At 37.0% G+C, this 18,260-nt stretch overlaps 1 protein-coding gene across 11 annotated transcripts in view; it reads right to left on the bottom strand.

The window, feature by feature from the left end:
• FOXP2 (forkhead box P2) overlaps positions 1 to 18,260 on the bottom strand; it is a 248,483-nt gene that overhangs the window by 48,187 nt on the left and 182,036 nt on the right. For 2 of the 11 annotated variants that reach the window (XM_065883476.1, XM_065883477.1), the window contains exons 4-7: positions 13,339 to 13,476; positions 12,156 to 12,211; positions 12,023 to 12,056; positions 10,308 to 10,464 (exon numbers count right to left, since the gene is read on the bottom strand). In XM_065883476.1, the coding sequence (XP_065739548.1) occupies positions 10,308 to 10,464; positions 12,023 to 12,056; positions 12,156 to 12,211; positions 13,339 to 13,476 (385 nt within the window). Of the gene's footprint in view, positions 1 to 10,307; positions 10,477 to 11,399; positions 11,403 to 11,983; positions 12,212 to 12,375; positions 12,430 to 13,338; positions 13,477 to 18,260 lie in introns of all 11 variants that reach the window. The other 9 variants (XM_065883468.1, XM_065883473.1, XM_065883470.1 and 6 more) reach the window with 7 other exon arrangements.

Raw genomic sequence — 18,260 nt, 5'->3', positions numbered from 1 at the left:
GCGAGTGAAGTGGCTTGGAATAGGCAGGGGAGACTGGGGAAAGATAACAGAGTACGATGGTGAGGACAGCTCTCTCACCCCTACCCCTGCAAGTGGAAAAAATCATTGATCTAGACATAGTGGTAAGTAGCCCAGAGCAACAGAAGAATTCTCACTGTTCCAAACATAACTTCTGGTCAAATTATTCGTCCCAGTGGAAACCTTAAACCGCTATGCCTATCGCAATTTCAAACAGGCAGCGTTACTGAAAGCTACCATTCTGGTGATCCTGGCTCCTCAAGATTTTAAGACATGGCCTGAGACTAAAGACAAGACAGGGTAACTCAGATTCCCAAAGTTATTAAAAGCTGTTTTTTCTAAAAAGAAGAGGATGGGTTAATAAAGAAAGGTATTTCTGTTACATAGGAAATAATTTCTATATAAAGATCGCTTTAATTCTAGCTTTAACCTGGGATACTGAAACTTTTCTGACCATGACTTTTTGTTCCCTGGCTGCATGCGTTACGTGTCCTAACAGCAAAACTCCACGAGTAAATCCTTTTCTGTGAGAGCATCAACACATCCTCTGCATCAGAACTCTGCTGCCTCTCTGCTCCACCGTCAGCTCTTGCCTGGACCACTGCTATAGCTTCCTGACTGTCTTCCTGTTTTCACCTTGGCTTTGGCTAATTTACTTTTCATCTATCAGCCCAAAGTTATCTCTCTAAAGGTAAATGAGGCCATGGCACTTCCCCAACAAACCCTCCAATGGCTTTTCAGCCTCCAATGGCTTTGAACTCAAGAGACAAAAAAAAACAAGGGCTTCCCTGGTGGCGCAGTGGTTGAGAGTCTGCCTGCTGATGCAGGGGACATGGGTTCGTGACCCGGTCTGGGAAGATCCCACATGCCGCAGAGCAGCTGGGTCCGTGAGCCATGGCCGCTGAGCCTGCGCGTCCGGAGCCTGTGCTCCACAACGGGAGAGGCCACAGCAGTGAGAGGCCCGCGCACAGAAAAAAACAAAACAAAACAAAAAAAAAAACAACAAAACTTACCATGGCCCATGAGGTGCTGGCAGTTATCATTTGGTTCCGGCCTGTCTCTCTGACCTCATCCATCGCTGTCTCTCTCTGTTTCATTCTGTTATACTAGCCTTCTGCTCTTTCTCGAATGCATCAAACATTTGCTCCCTTTCGAGCTTCCCTCTGGCGGCCCTCACAGCCTAGGCCCTTCTGGTTGCAAATCTTCTCACGAGTTCTTCCCTCCCTTCTCTCAGGTGGTTCAAGGGTCACCTCCTGTGAGAGGTCTCTGTCCACACTTATCAACCATTGCCCCTCCCCACCTGCCTTTTATCGTGCCCTTCCACCTCACCCTACTTTATTTTTCTTTAGGGCATTTATCGGCCCCTAAACCATATTATTTATTTGCTTTACAGTCTCCCTCCACCATTTTCTAAGAGCAGGGATTTCTTATTTTACTGGTAGACCCCCCAGTGCCTAGAACAGTGCCTGGTATGTGCTCAAGAAATAGTTGTTGATTTAATTGATTAAAATGGGTTCATACAGTTCTCGAAGACACATCGGTTTGCACACGGAAGTTCTGTGACTCTTAAAGGTCACACTATTTATAACCGTTGCTCTCCTATAAGGCCAATGTCTAAAGAATTATAAATGGTACTAGTTGATTCTAACAGGCTGAGTGGCTAATAACATTTTATATTTTGGCTAAAGACTCTTAGACGTTTTTTGAAACTATACCAGTTAAAGATGTTATTAATAATTTAGGTTTTGAATTTTATTAATAATTTAGTTAACCTAAGTATCCACTTCCCTTCTAAAAGTAGAAATCCATTATACTATTCATTTGCCTTGAAAATTAGTGGTATCACCATGATATCACAATGATAGGGTGACAAACAGTAGGCACATAAACATTTGATAAATAAATAACCTGCTCATCATCCAAATAACGATCCTTAATTAAAAGAATATCTTAAAAATATTAAATATTTATATATTTTAAATATTTAATTTTAACTATTTTAAATAAGGGACAGAGAATAAATAATGTCAAAAAGAGATTCCTGTTAGTGAAACTAGCTCCCCAAAGCATCTACATATTAGAATCACTTGGGGATCTTTTAAAATTTCCAGTGCCGTGACCATAGCCCCAACAAATCAAATCACAATTTCTAGTAGCTTTTGAAGCTCCACAGATGATTCCAATGTACAAATAATTTGGGGGGAATTTTTTTTTAAGTAAACTATTACATTGCCCATGAGACAAAGTTTTCGCATCAACTTGCTTAGCTATTGTCTATGGATACAAAACTATTTATGAAAATGAAACAACTAGCCAATCCATTTTGCAGCATTTTGAAAGTTTGGGGAGTTTTTTATGTTTTGATGTTAGGCAAGAAGTAATTTACTTTTTCAGGCAGTAACTGTGTTCTATGGAACAGTACTCTCGAAATGCTGTTAGTCTAAGATCTCTCAGAAGTCTGTTGTTTCCATCTTGGAGACCCGTGGTTCATGTTAGCAAGTAAAACAGTTCTGAGATATCTGTCTAGTAACAAAGAAAACTTGAGTCTCTTTCTTTAACTCAGTGTTTTGCAAATACGTTTGAAGGAAAAAAATTAACTCAACAAGTTCTTTTTACAATTACACTAATTTATTTCAGTTTTAAATACCAGGTATAGGCTTAGGATTCAAGTGATCTCCAACCCAGGCCCCTTCCCTGAATTGCAGGCTGCCTATCTGGCATCTCCACATAACCCTAACAAATTCTCAATTCTTACATGTCCAAAACTAAGCTCCTGTTTATACAGCTCCTCTGACCCCAACGCATTCCTCTAGCAGGTTTCTTTGTCCGTTTTATTTAACAGATACTTATATAGTGCTTCTCATACGCCAGTTACTTTTCCAAAGGCTTCATACATAATAACTAATGTAATGCCCAAACCTCTATTATTGTTTTTATTATTACCATCACTATTTTCATTTTAGAGATGAGGACACTGAGGCACAGAAAAGTTAAGTAACTTTTGCTCAAGAGCTAATACATGGCCGAGTTCCCCCCACATTTTCAGGTCATTACTCACACAGCCCCTTCCCAGGACTCCTTCCCTGGCTACCTTGTCTACAAGTTCAACTCCTCCCATCTCCTGTGGTTGCTTAATTTTTTCCTATCCTTGCTTTTTAATTTTTCTCCTTAGCAGTTACCACTATATATTTTACTTGACTTATTTGTTGTCTGTCTTCTACAGTCTGTCTTATTACATTTTTTACACTAAAATGTAAGTTTTATGATGGCAGAGTTTGCTGTCTGTTTTCATCATGGCTTTATTCCCAGCGCCTACATGAGTGCCTGCCGTGAGTAAACACTCAATGAATATTACTTAATAGAGCTGTTCAGGGACTTCCCTGGTGGCTCAGTGGTTAAGAATCCGCCTGCCAACGCAGGAGACATGGCTCTGAGCCCTGGTCCAGGAAGATCCCACATGCGGTGGAGCAACTAAGCCCGTGCGCCACAACTACTGAGCCTGTGCTCTAGAGCCCGTGAGCCACAACTACTGAGCCCGCATGCCACAACTACTGAAGCCTGCACACCTGGAGCCCATGCTCCGCAGTGAGAAAGCCACCGCAATGAGAAGCCCGCACACCGCAATGAGGAGTAGCCCCGGCTTGCCACAACTAGAGAAAAGCCCACACGCAGCAAGGAAGCCCCAACACAGCCATAAATAAATAAATAAATAAAAGAGCTGTTCAGTGGCCCAGAACATTAGTGTAGTGGCAAGCACAATCCGGGAATCAGTGGACTAGAGTATCACAGAATAATAGTCAACTTAAAATCTTAAGTGAAGATTATTCATTTTTCCTTTAAAACATATTTCAAGGAAATATACATACAATACCACTGCTGAAAAGTTTTATAATTTCATAATTTAAAAATTCCGTGCCCACAAAAAATTGAGAAACCCTATTCTACTTTTGTATGGTGACTTGGGCTTCATTCACTGCCAGGACTACAAATAAGCATTAAAAAGTTTCTTTTTCCAGGGCTTCCCTGGTGGCGGAGTGGTTGAGAGTCCGCCTGCCGATGCAGAGGACACGGGTTCGTGCCCCGGTCTGGGAAGATCCCACATGCCGCGGAGCAGCTGGGCCCATGAGCCATGGCCGCTGAGCCTGCGCGTCCAGAGCCTGTACTCCGCAATGGGAGAGGCCACAACAGTGAGAAGCCCACGTTACCGCAAAAAAAAAAAAAAAAAGTTTCTTTTTCCAGGAGTTGAGAGAATAAAAAGAATTCCTAATCTCATATAATATGTCAGATAAAGCAATTAAATAACAATTCTTTATTTCTAGAGTTAGAGTTTGCAGAGTACTGGGTGCCAAGCACTGTGCTAAGAATTAGTGAAAATTTTATCATTCATATCTAGATTATATATTCTTGGGGCATACAAGGGGTAAAAGTTTCATGTATTGGTAAAAATTACATGAGCATCTTTTTCACACTCAGAAATAAACGATTCTTTCCACGTCCTTTTATTTTTTACATCCAGTAATTATTTTTTAATATTAAATAAATAATTTTAATATAGTATGATATAAAGTCAGTCTACTGTGAATTTTTAATTAATTTATTTTCTAGGGTTATTTACAATTAAAAGTAATAAAAGTGAATTTTGGTAAAAGTATTTGTATTATTCACATATTTTATTGAATGATTTGATATTCAATACTTGAAATTATTGAAATATTATCATAAATTTTCACTTTTCACCTTAAATTTTACATTTTGAAAAACTAGTATACATGCATGGCCAAAATAATTGAATCACAGAGAAGGGTATGCATTGTAAAATTAAATTTCCCTACCAGCCCTGTCCTCTGGGTCCCCAGTACCTCTCCAGTGGCAACCATTATTCCAGTTTCTGAGCTACCTTCAGAAAGCCAAGTGTTCATTTATAATTTGCCAAACCTAACATCTTATTGATCTGTATTTGACTAGGGGCTTACTATAACCTGTACGTAAAATGCCCATCTTTAAAATGTACTTTCAATGACAGGTGTACCTAATACACATTTCGTCCAAATGCTGAATTACAAGAAGTAAAAATAGCTATTTGGCTGAAACTGAGACCAAAGGCAAATATCTCCACCAAGGAAAGAATTTCTGGGATACAGGAATATATCTGATATAAAAAAATTCCTGCTATGATTTTACTATGAAAATTTTTATAGGCTACATTTTTACAGTTTGATATTCTATTACAAAAACAATGATTTCTTATTTTTCTTGATCATGACATTTTAATGTGGCAAAGTTGATGTTTTCCTTTTAAGTCTTCCCTCAACACATAAAGAATTGACAAATAGAACTTTTTAAGACAGATGGCCTAAATGGCATTAAACCATTTTAGTATACGCATGTTAGTATACTAAACAATTCTACAACAATTAGAATTATGATATAATTTAATCTCCCTCTTCTTATCTCATTTAAATTTTCTCAACAACTAACTCAACATATTTTTAATATCTCCCTATGTATTTATTTATCCCTAAGTTAGTTTTTATGCATAACAGCATTCACAAGTAATTTTGCAAAGTTTTATTCTGACTATAATAAATGTACCTTCAAACTTTAGCTCATTGATGTTGTTTTCAGCATGTAAAACCCCAAAGGAGATTTTCCTAAATTACAAATAGAAGATTTACTGGTATTTGAAAGGGAATACTAAAATGGTAACAATAATTCTGCATGACGTACATTGTTCTTAGTGCTGGTGCTGTTACCCTGATTAGATATATGTTCTATGTAAGCCCATGATCACAGATTAAGCAAAAAAATCAAGGATGCCTGAGTGGTGCTGAAGTAGCCATTTGGCTATTTAGATTTCCATAAGCAAAGCGTGAAGTCCAAGCCAAAGAGCTGACTTTGGCTGAATACTGATGCCAAAGAAAAACTTCAGCACAGTCCTAACTCAGCATGAAGGACATTATTATATTTTATTTAAAAAGATATCATTTTCTTTATTGTTCAACAGATTCCAAGCTCATCTAGTTCTACAAGGTGTTAGTTTAAAACAGGACTGGCTAGTTATCTAGCATTCCCTGTTTGGTCTTTCAGATTGGTAATGAAAATGGTTGTTTTAGATAGCTTCTACAAATTCAAAAATATTTTAAAAGTTGTAATTAAACATATATACACACATACAAATATATATGTGTGTGTGTGTGTATATATAGATCCCTATAATAATACTAAACCTATGAATATATTGTGTATTGGGATACACTGACTTCTATCTTATATCAAAAACATATCAAAGTTTAAAGTGCATGTCACAATAATTTCCTATTTTTTAACCTGCAGACAGTGGTACTGAGTCACGAAAATATGTCACTAATTAATTACTAGTTGATATTTAAAGTACACGTTGTATCAAATAGCTTTATAATCAGTATTTTATTCAAGATTGATTTACAAATCCATCCTTTTTTGACTTCTGTATACCTACAGTCACTCTATATACATACTTAGAGATTGTAATTTAATTGCCTATTTCACATTAAAATCCAATATTATAGTAATGTTCATGATGACTTGAAATGCTTAATATTGAAAATGCCTTACTTTAAAATGATAAAATACATTACATCATTTTGCAATATAGAGAAAAATGTCTGTAAATCTCCTTATCAAAATTATAGTTTTGTTACATCTATCTGATTCTCATGTACATATTTTTATACAGTTGAAAGAAATTGTAACTTTAAAAGTAGTCTGAGCAAGCTGTGTTAAATCATGGGGTAAGTATTGCAAATATGGCATATTTTTAAAGATACAGTGAGAATATCATCACTGCGTGTTAAGCCTGCTTGGTTTTCACATGGCTATTATTTGTGGCTAATCAGCCAACCAAAAACCTGAGGCAAAGTGAACTGAAAATTGATAAAAAAAAATATTAATTGTCCAAAATAACCAGTAACTGAGGCAGAAATGATTCAGCGCTTACATTATTTAACAATTATTTCTTTACTTTCTCCCACTCTGAGATTCCAGAAGAGTACTATGAACTTATGTTCCTTTACTGTATCTGGTTTATGACATATTCCTCCTGTGTTTGGCTGATGGGACTCTCCACAATGGCACTTTTCACACATTCATCTAAACAGCTGAAAACACAATGATGACTTCCATCTTTTTTGTTTGGACCTAGAGATTATCATACTAAGTGAAGTAAGCCAGACAGAGAAAGACAAGTATACGATATCACTTATATGTGGAATCTAAAAATAAAAAATGATACAGATGAACTTCTATACAAAACAGAAATAAACCCACAGACACAGAAAACAAATTTATTGTTACCAAAGGGGAAAAGTGGTGGGTAGGGATAAACTAGGAGTTTGGGATTAACATATACACACTACTACACATCAAATAGATAGCCAGCAAGGACCTACTGTATAGCACAGCGAACTATACTCAATATTTTGTAATAACCTGTAAGGGAAAAGAATCTAAAAAAGAATATATATATATATATATATATACCTGAATCACTTTGCTGTACACCTGAAACTAACACAACATTGTAAATCAACTACACTTCAATTAAAAATGTTTCTTAAAAAATACACTTTCTGCTCAAACCCAGATATGTTTTCAGATTTACTTCCTTTCCCTCAATGTTCTCCATTCTGTGAGTTTTATTTCTCATATATCTTACAGAGAATACAAATAGAAGAAAGTAAGTGGTGATCATTTTGTTGGGTAGAGAAATAGCGAATCATTACGTTGTGCAGATCAGGAACTAACCCAGTGTTGTAGGTCAATCATTTCACGATGTATGTAAGTCAAATCATTATGCTGCATACCTTAAAGTTATACAGTGCTGTATGTAAACTATATCTCAGTAAAACTGGAAGGAAAAAAACAAATAGAAGAAAAAAAAGGAAGATAATTCTATCAAAAGAAAGCTCAGAAATTAGGGAAAGTTTTCATTTGAACACTATTAGAATGGTTATATCATAATGAATATTCTTGTTCACAAGACATTTCTATGCTTGTTTTGGAAGAATGCAGTTTAACACATATATTTCAGATAACTACATCTTGTTTCTACGAACATCTATTTTAAACATTCTTGAAATGTTTGTTTGAATGGTTTTACTCAAATAAAATTATATTTCCCTATTGACATAAATTTATTGCTTCTGTTTTAGTACAGTTTCTATGAAAGAAATCTATATTTACGTTGAACTAATTTATAAACACTTTTAATTTTTAAACCTTATTTCTTTCTTTGTCCTCAAGTTGTATTTATTTTTCAAAAAAAACCAATTATTTGTGAATAGAACATTCACTGCTGTGGTGACACTATGGTTTATTCCAATTCTCTTTGGAATGACACAGAAAAGTGGGTTTATTGCCTTGTTTTCCTTTCACTATTTTTTTTTTTTTTTTTTTTTTTTTTTTTGCGCTTTGCGGGCCTCTCACTGTTGTGGCCTCTCCTGTTGCGGAGCACAGGCTCCCGACGCACAGGTTCAGCGGCCATGGCTCACGGGCCCAGCCGCTCTGCGGCATGTGGGATCTTCCCAGACCGGGGCACGAACCCGTGTCCCCTGCATCGGCAGGCGGACTCTCAACCACTGCGCCACCAGGGAAGCCCCTTCTTTCACTATTTAAACTTTATCTTTCTTGATTTCCTAGGAGTGATTCAGTCAGGTGAATTAGAGGATCTGAAGTCAAATGAAAGAGGAATTCTGGGAAAAATAAGCCATGGAGACAGTAATTTGATAAATAAAGAGAAAAACATTTACCACAATATTTACAATTTAATGTGCCCCAAATAATAATTATGTGTATTTAAAAGACTCTTTTATTAGTCTAATTATAATTTTTGTATATTTAATTGTTCTTGATTTTCTTCAGTGTATCCTATAGAGTCAGAAAAATGCACAGCAAGTACTAGTGCAATGTGAGCCCCTCTGGAACAAATATAAGTGACTTGAATGAAAGTTCACTTGGATTAAAGTTGTTCCAACAAAATCCAAATGGAAATTAGAATATGCTTTTAGGATGTTTATGGATACATGACTTTTACCTGTATTGAGAATTTTAGCACACGAAGAATGATTCTGTTTACCATTCTATTTCATTTTTTTTTTTTTACTTAGAACTCTTTCCATTTCCCAAAAGTTGATTCAAATAATGAATATATACAATTGTATATTTGTATGGTATTGTATTATTGAATTATCAAAGTACATCCGAAGTTTTCGTATCAGAAAAACAAGAATACAATTGCCAGGTTTTTAAAGCTGTAATTCCCAATACAGTACATGTATACGCAATATCCTTTTAGAGAAAGGAGGATCAATATGGTCCCAGGATGCGTGATGAGGTCCCCCAAAGCATAACTGGGACTATTCTCTGTAGAAATACATAAAGCCTTCCTTTTATATATAGCGTGAAGATTAGGAGCGTCTATCTTTTTCTTATCAGTTGTCCACCAAAACTCCTATCAGCTCACTTATGTTAAATGGAGTGATGTTAGCCTTCCCACTAATCCTATTCCCTGCAGATCTTCAGTGTGTATTCAATAGCTTGAATTCAATAGCTTGAATTGTGTTGCCCTTATACATTTTCTTCCATAAGACTAATAAATACACATTTAATATCTAACAAAGCACTTGAAAGCGGCTTACTGCACACTTAAAAAGCAATGTGGAGTAAAACTTCTGAGTCTCAAGAAAAAGGGGCATGCAACCATGTCAACAGTCATTTCTTTTTTAAATTTTTTATATTGGAGTATAGTTGAATTACAATGTGTGTTAGTTTCAGGTGTACAGCAAAGTGATTCAGTTATACATATACATGTATCTATTCTTTTTCAGATTCTTTTCCCATCCAGGTTCTTACAGAATACTGAGTAGAGTTCCCTATGCTATATAGCAGGTCCTTTTTGGTTATCTATTCTATACATAGTAGAATGTATATGTTAATCCCAAACTCCAAACTTCTACTAACTTTGGGTTTTGTTTGTTCTTTGTCTAGTTGCTTCAGTTGTAAGGTTAGGTTGTTTGAGATGTTTCTTGCTTCCTGAGGTAGGACTGTATTGCTATAAACTTCCCTCTTAGAACTGCTTTTGCTGCGTCCCAAAGGTTTTGGATCGTCGTGTTTTCATTTTCATAACAATCATGCTTTAATAATAAACATAAAGGTTATAAAAACGAAAGTTCTCAAGGTGTAAGGTAGACAGGCCACAAAGTGGCAGCAAGTGCAAGCTGAGAAATGGAACGTGCGCGGCGGTTTGTATGTACCTTGAGGCAGCGACTGGACTGGAAGGGCCGCCTGGCCAGGTGGGATGGAGATGAGTCCCTGACGCTGAAGGCTGAGCAGATGCTGCTGCTGCTGGAGTTGCTGCATCTGGAGGAGCTGCTGCTGGAAGACAAGCTGCTGGGCCGCCAACTGCTGCTGCTGCTGCTGCTGCTGGTGTCAGAAAACCCAACCCAGTGAGCGAACGGACGGCAGAGACCAGGGTCTGTGCAAACAGCCCTCCTACAGCGAGATGTAAGCTTCTGTCATCGCCCCGGTATGTTTGTGAACGGTCATCCCATTGTCAAAGCTCAAGGGCAGAATGTGAGCAAGCTCTAGATTTTCAGTTGCTTTTCTTTCAAATATTAACACAGCAACAGAGAACCAAGGAACTTGCACTGAAAGGGGATGGAACAAGGTCTAGAGAAAGTGTGTCACGAAAGTTCAGACTTCTTAAAAATAGGCTTATTGCAGATGATAAGAAATTTACTTAGACTCAAAGAATGACACTTTACGGAAACAGTCAACCTCAACAACACTTTTGTTTTTTTTCCAACTGAATAAGTTTGACCTGCAGAAGTCCATGACCGTGGTCTCTAGTGATCTATTAGTAAACTGGGATGTAGCCTTCATAGGACGGGACTGTTAGCTCTCTCTCTTCCTCTTCCCTCTTATTGGAATATATGAAAGGTAGAATTATGTTCAAGGCCAAAAAAAGTGCCCTTTACTGGAAGGAAAAGTGTAAGTTCCCATTTTGTGAGGCATTACAAGACAAAGCAGACTTCTTTTGGACTCGGGAGGGTATGAGAAGGCAGTCACACTTCAGAGAAAGACAAGCTGCTGTGAAAGACCTTTCCTTTTTAGTTTGGGGAAAAGAGAAACTTCTGATGCGCTCACTGGAAAACAGACTGCATAACGGAGCAAGTCATGTGGATTGCCCAAAGCCTCCGGAGAAATAAGGGAGCAATTTCTATTCTGTAGTTGATGGCTGTCTGAAATTCTATTCACAAATCCAAACAGAAACAAAGCCTCAGGGGGTCAAAACTGTTTCCTGTACGTTTGCATAATGGGCAGCTTGAAGACAACGGCTCTGTTACCTGCTGATCAATTTAACTACTTCAACTGTTTTGTTTGTATTATGTTTATATCTGATGCAGTTTGCTGACAAGCGCAAGCTAGGCCTGAGAAGCCAGCTTGTCAGTTTGATTTATGAGCATATCAAACTGGAACTTTCTACTCGCCACTCCAAACCTGCAGTAGCAGTTCATTAATCAGGGGCCTGTGACTTTGAAATCTGGGCTCAACCACTTTCTCCCTGGCTTCCCCCCGCCCCCCAACTCCCAACCACGGGCTCAATTTGCATGCCTGTTCTCTGAGCTGCATCACTGAGAAAGATAAGGTTCCCTCACCAACTTCGGTTCTCGGGTGGATACGAGATAATCAGTACTTTGTCCACCACACAGCTTGCTCTTTGTACGCTGTGATTCATTAGTGAACAGGAGACGACAGCAGCATTGGATCGTAACTCTCCAGTCCCACGCTGCAGAAAAAGTAGAGCAGGAGAGCTCTCCTGTTACCGTTATGAAGCTCGGTACAAAAGTAGCACAACGCATCTTGGACAGCAAGAGCCTGGTGATAGGAGGGTCTAACACTGCCCTGGCCTCCGAGGGCCCCTCCCAGCCTCGCCCTCCTCTGCGTGGGTGAGCCGGCCAGATCCTACCTCTTTCGCTTGCTTTCCGGGATGCTGTTGCTGCTGCTGTTGCTGCTGCTGCTGTTGCTGCTGCTGCTGTTGCTGCTGCTGCTGCTGTTGCTGCTGCTGCTGTTGCTGCTGCTGCTGCTGTTGCTGCTGCTGCAAAAGCTGAAGATGTAACTGCTCTTGCTGTTTCTTGTAAAACTCTTGTAGTTGTTGCTGAATAAACCATTTTGACTTTAATAAATAAAGGCAAAAGTTGCATGTATTATAAACCTCCTAAACTCCTCTAGACTGGTACAGGGTAGAGTCTCCATTAAGATTCGTCTCACAAGAACAACAACAGATATGCACTGGATTCCAGGAGACAGATCTACACATACATTGTTTTTTGCCAAGGCAGCTCTGAAACTTTCCAATCCAGACTCCAAAGTATCCTAAACGAAAGGGTATAGAAGATCCGTATTCTAAATGGCTAGAGCCAAATGAATACCCTCGATGGTTATATCTGCAGCGTTAATAGAACATAAAAATAGGGTCTACTCTACCATTTATAAGAACCAGCTATAGAATTACATAAAATTAGAGTGACCATTTCTTACTGGGAAAAAAATTGTAATCCATCGGATGGACAGGAGAACGTCAGACTTAGAAATATAACTAACTGGCCTGTGGTCATCATCACAGAACACAGCAAGTCGTTAAATCTATAAGAATTTAGGTAAAGCACATTATTTTCTGTATGAGAAGTAAGTCTATAACATAAAGCCCACTTTATATAAACTCAAAGCTCTAATGATGTACATATTAGGAACATTAGTTTTGCTATTGAAAAAAGATTAACTTCATGAATTGGTGGCTCAGCTGTTCAACTTTGTTCTAGTTAGTAGCTACTTCTATTCCTAAAATCTGAATTTATTGTGGAAAGGAAAGTTTGGGACGTTACTTTCCCTACTGTAACAAAATAGCCAGTTCCAATTTCATACTTATGTGAACTAAAAGGAGGGTTGAAGGGTTAGAAATTTCAAAAGCAACAATTATCCGTAAGTCTCTTTGCACTTTTGTTGGTAAGGCTCTAAATCCAAAGCACCTAAGTATTTGAATATTTAAATATTGCTTTATCTCACGTTGAAATGGTACCTCTTTCTTACTCTTACTCTAGATGTTAATGAATTTAAAAAGACTAAGGGATCTAAATTTCACTACTCGGTTCTGCAATTAACATGCTACATTTATGTTCTAGCATGCTGACAGGTTGTCCTTTCCAGTGGAGAAGGAATTGTCATATATGCCCATGGCACTGTCAACACGGGTGCTAGCACTCCAAAGCAGGTAATCCACATTACCTGCTGCAGCATGACTGCCTGCTGCTGCTGGAGAAGGGCTTGGAGCTGCTGAGGAGACAGGACTTGCTGCTGAAGGATCTGCTGCATTTGCTGAGGGGTGATCACCTGGGGAGTCATCATGGCCACCGACACAGGCACCTTGACAGAGACAGGAGGAGAAAGAGTGGACGTTACCAAACGTCTGTTAACCTACTTCATAGCTATATGGCATCCCTACCAAAATCTTTAGTAGTGATGACCAATCATTTTTATAGAATAATTGTTATATTATTTAACTATTTAATAATGATATTTTAGGTACCACAGTATTTAGACACTGGCTTTCCAGAGGCATCAGATGTCATCAGATTCCACCTTTATGTTCCACACCTCTTACGTATTATGCTCAGATGTGCTGCTTTGACTAGCATAATTAGAAATAAACAATTACATGTCAGTTTTCTCAATACTTCATAATTGATAATCTCATCAATGTCACAGTGCTACAAACGAAAGCCTTTTGAAATGATTTACAGGTATGATTAAGATAGATATGATAAAGATTAAACGACTGGAAAAATACACATTTAAATATCTGTTATCAAAGTTAGTAAAAAGAATGTATGTGCAGTGTACTTATTCATAAAATATAACCTGTCTTCAAAATTTAATATATATATATATATATAAAATATACACAGTACTAGAAAAATACACACAGTAATACATATTACTACATGAGTACTCGTAGTAACTCATATAGGATATTTATTTATTTACTTACATATCCCCAGAAAATAGCTACATAGATAGGTCCTCTCCAAGAAGGGATCATAAGCCTCGTATTCTAGCTTCTCCTTTAAACGTTTTCTTATTTCAAGCTAACTAAACGCATACTGGGAAGTCCAGAAATCTAACGATTACTCAAAGGTTCTTCATTACACTGAAAAATAAAGTATTTTGCTCAAAATGTCCTTTCTACCATTTTCTTCTCCTTCAAAGTTGTAAAAATTAAAGAGTCAAAAAGAAAAGGAAATAAGGGGGGAGAGAAAGAAGCAGAAGAGAAAGATGAAGCAAGGAAAATACAAAGTAAGGAAAAGCCAGGGGGAAAGTCTGAGAGAAAGAGAGAAAGGCTGTGGAGAGACAGGAAAAGGTTGGCAAGAGAGGCGAACAGGAAGTCCTCCTGCACGGAAGCCTGACGTATCTATCTGCTCGGTTGGGCGGCAGTCACACTCTTTGAAGGCACTGCTTGTACTAACCAGCAAGTAATCAGACAACTTGTCAACTTGCCAAGTTTGCAACCTTTGAAAGCAATCATTTTCTTTCCTAGAGAAAACAATTCACATTTACTGTAAATAAAAGCAAGTATTTATATAAACACCACTTTTGAACAAATTCTTGGGACAACATGTGTCTTTGAAAACAGAAAAAGATTAACAGACATGGTTCACAACTTATCCTCAGAGTCATTTTTAACACAGTTCAAACTTTTCGAGTCTGGCACTTTATATCATAAACAAAGGAGAAATTAATAATGAAAACAAAGTTAGGGGCTTCCCTGGTGGCGCAGTGGTTACGAATCTGCCTGCCAATGCAGGGGACACGGGTTCGAGCCCTAGTCCGGGAAGATCCCACATGCCACAGAGCAACTAAGCCTGTGAGCCACAACTACTGAGCCTGCGTGCCACAACTACTGAAGCTCACACACCTAGAGCCTGGGCTCTGCAGCAAGAGAAGCCACCACGATGAGAAGCCCACACACCCCAATGAAGAGCAGCCCCCGCTCGCCGCAGCTAGAGAAAGCCTGCGTGCAGCACCGAAGACCCAATGCAGCCAAAAATAAATAAATAAATAAAGTTAGAAGAAAAAAATAAAGGAAGTTCAGGATGGATTAATTCCTCTCCCTCAAAAAAGCCAGTTCATATTTCATACTAAAGAAAGAGTATTTTCTATCCCTTGGTCTCTGGAAATATGGATTAATTAGATGTAATTTTGTAACATGAGGGGAAAATATCACAGAATAACAGAAAGTAATTCAAAAGTGCTTTTCAAAAATATTTCTGGATTTTTTTAGAACATGCTTTCATACTTATAGATTACTGTACTTGAAAGTATCATAATAAAAGGCATTCTGAAATGTATGCTGTAAAATTAATTGATCCAGTGGGTTGCCCATGTGTTTAGTTGTTTAAATATTTAATAGTCAGTTTACTTAATTGTTCTTTGATAAACAAAAAGAATGGTTAGAATAAGCAGTTTGGGAAAAAAATTATCTATCTACAAAAATGCCTTTCCTTCCAGGAATAATTTACCTCATACTGTCTCCAAATAACAAGGAATGAAACTGAAATGAAGGAACAGAGAAAGACAAACAGGTTAAACTTGAAAAAGGCTGCCAATCCAGATAAATAGATAGGTAAGTGGGTAGCTAGGTTATATATATGTAGATAGCTATACACATGCATATAGGTAGATATCTTCTATAAAGTCTATCATGTGATGAGAAACTTGTCACACCTCTCTCATCTAACAGCCCCTTACCACTTTTTAGCATATGGAGTATTTTCACTTAACTAACTCTATCTACAAGTAAAGGTACTTTATGCGTAACTGATAACAAAGGTACTTTATAAGAAAAGTAATATGAATGGAGGCATGCAATTATTTTTGTAAATTGCAAGTTTACAATCAGGATTCTTCTTATACAAATTATATTACGCTATAGCTTGCTGGTAGCATGACTGATTTGATGTACAAGCAAGTTTAAGCAAGTTTTCTACCTTTGCATTCTTTAGAGTTCATTAGCCCTTTCACCATGGTTAAATTCATTATGTTTTATTCTTGAAATGGTTTGTGAGTGTCTTCCTTACACTTAAAAGTTTATGACATAAAAATAACCATTATGTCATTGTCATCCTAAAATCATATGTATCACACTTATGTGATATTCTGCAAATTTTAAGCAGATTCTGGCCTACCCTCTAGGAAACTGCCATCTAACACAAACAATATATAGACATAAGGATATGTAGAAAAAGAAATCAACTAATTGAACACTCTACTTCCATAAGATATGTACAAAACACAAACTGAAATTAATTATATATATAGGAAAGCACAAGTACACTTCTGAGGGATTTCTAACATTACAAATAAGCCAATACTATCACCTATAAATCTACGTACATGAGCTCATCCAAAATGAAACACTTGAGGCTACTAAAAATTTAAAATATTTTATTAAATAGAAAATTAGTTTTTCCTACAACAAATGTCAATTACATGTTATATGTAGACTGCTCCACTGGCCTTGTTTAGAACATGCAGAATTTCTCCATTTTTAAGTGAATCATTTTAAGTGACAGGTTTCCTTCATTCCTCCTTTATCACTTTTGTTACTGTCCCATTACCTTTCTTTGCTACTGCAAGCTACTTTAGGAATTCATTGACAAAGACGAATAGAGATTAACTGAGTACATAAATTATTTTTGAAGATTATACTACTTTATCAAAATGTAAACAGGCAAAACCAGCATCAGATTTGAAAGTCTATGGATAACTTTCTAAAATATATATACCTTCACAAGTTAGGTGTTAACCTTAAGGAAATATTTTCCTCTAAATATATACTTTTAATCATGCAAATATTCTAATGAGGGACCACCATTTAGATGTGTGATAGAGGAGGGGAGGGAGAACTTATCTTAGATGTTTTCTGGTGAGAGGGCAATTAAACATCTTGTTGGGTCTAAGAAAACATAATACGTTATGCAGCTACCAAATGAAATCAAAAGGAATGGCTGGTTTAAAATGGGTGTCCCAGTGAAAACTGCAGTCTGTCAATTAAACTCTTCAAGAGTGAAGAAAAGAAACGCAGTAAACTTTGGTTGGGAGATTTTTCCTTTTTTCTCTCTTGATATTTACTATCCTGACAGAACTAAAATTCCCCATAGTGATGCACCAAATAAGGCTTTCATTTACCCTTATTTATCTTCTCATTAGCTGAATTAAGCACCAACTTGATATGTAGCTCTGTGCACCAAGAAATATTGGGTAAACAGACATAAAGACAGGTTTATATATTCTGAGATGAGAGAGGAAAAATTATGAAACTTGAAATGACTCAAAATGGCAAAAGTCGAAAGCATTTAGATATTATCCTAAAATAAGTCGCTGATGACTTCAGATTTTTTAAGAAATAAATTATGCATTTACATTAAACTTCTAAGTGTACCTCGTTGAAAGGGTCAAAAAGTTATTAAGAGACAATGAAAAGATCATGCCTCCCTTCAAATGAATCTCAAGAGTTAGCGTAAGACTTATGAAAATGGATCAAACTTTTAATTTGCTATAATAAGCAAATCGTCTTTCTAAAATCTAGTTCAGCTGGAGCATTTCTGAATGTGTTGGGTTTGCATATTAAGCATGTCACTTAATTAAACATCCCGGTTATGTGTGGGTGATCGGAAAGGTGCTTAGCATAGTGTTAGTCCAATTCTTACTTCACTAAGTGTGAATTGGAAAAAACAGCCACAACCTGTGGATGAGATTTACAGTGGAAGACACTATTTCCTTGTTAACATGGTCTGCCAAATACTGGTTCATAGATCCCTTTATTTTTCACTTAAAATGTGAAGATGAAAAGAAGTCCTGATCTCCAGGCCCTGGTACTTAAAAAAAAAAAAAAAAAAAAAAGCTCTATTAGGATTAACTACTTGTATAAAAATGCAAAATTGGTTTTCATATTATAGTATCTGCTCCTATTTTAACAGACTATTGATAGGAAATATGTGACTGTACATTCTTTGATAAATTTTTTTCTGTTCACTTCTTCCATCTCTATACTATCTATAACTATAGTTTATTTTAACATAAGAAACTATGGTATTGCATTGCCAGCCTTGGTCCAAATTCAAGCCCTGGTTACATGTATAATGTGTGTC

This window comes from Phocoena phocoena, chromosome 9, assembly GCF_963924675.1.
Source record: "Phocoena phocoena chromosome 9, mPhoPho1.1, whole genome shotgun sequence".
Taxonomy (NCBI): domain Eukaryota; kingdom Metazoa; phylum Chordata; class Mammalia; order Artiodactyla; family Phocoenidae; genus Phocoena; species Phocoena phocoena.
The sequence above is the reverse complement of the archived record's forward strand: the minus strand, read 5'-3'. Positions and strand labels throughout refer to the sequence as shown.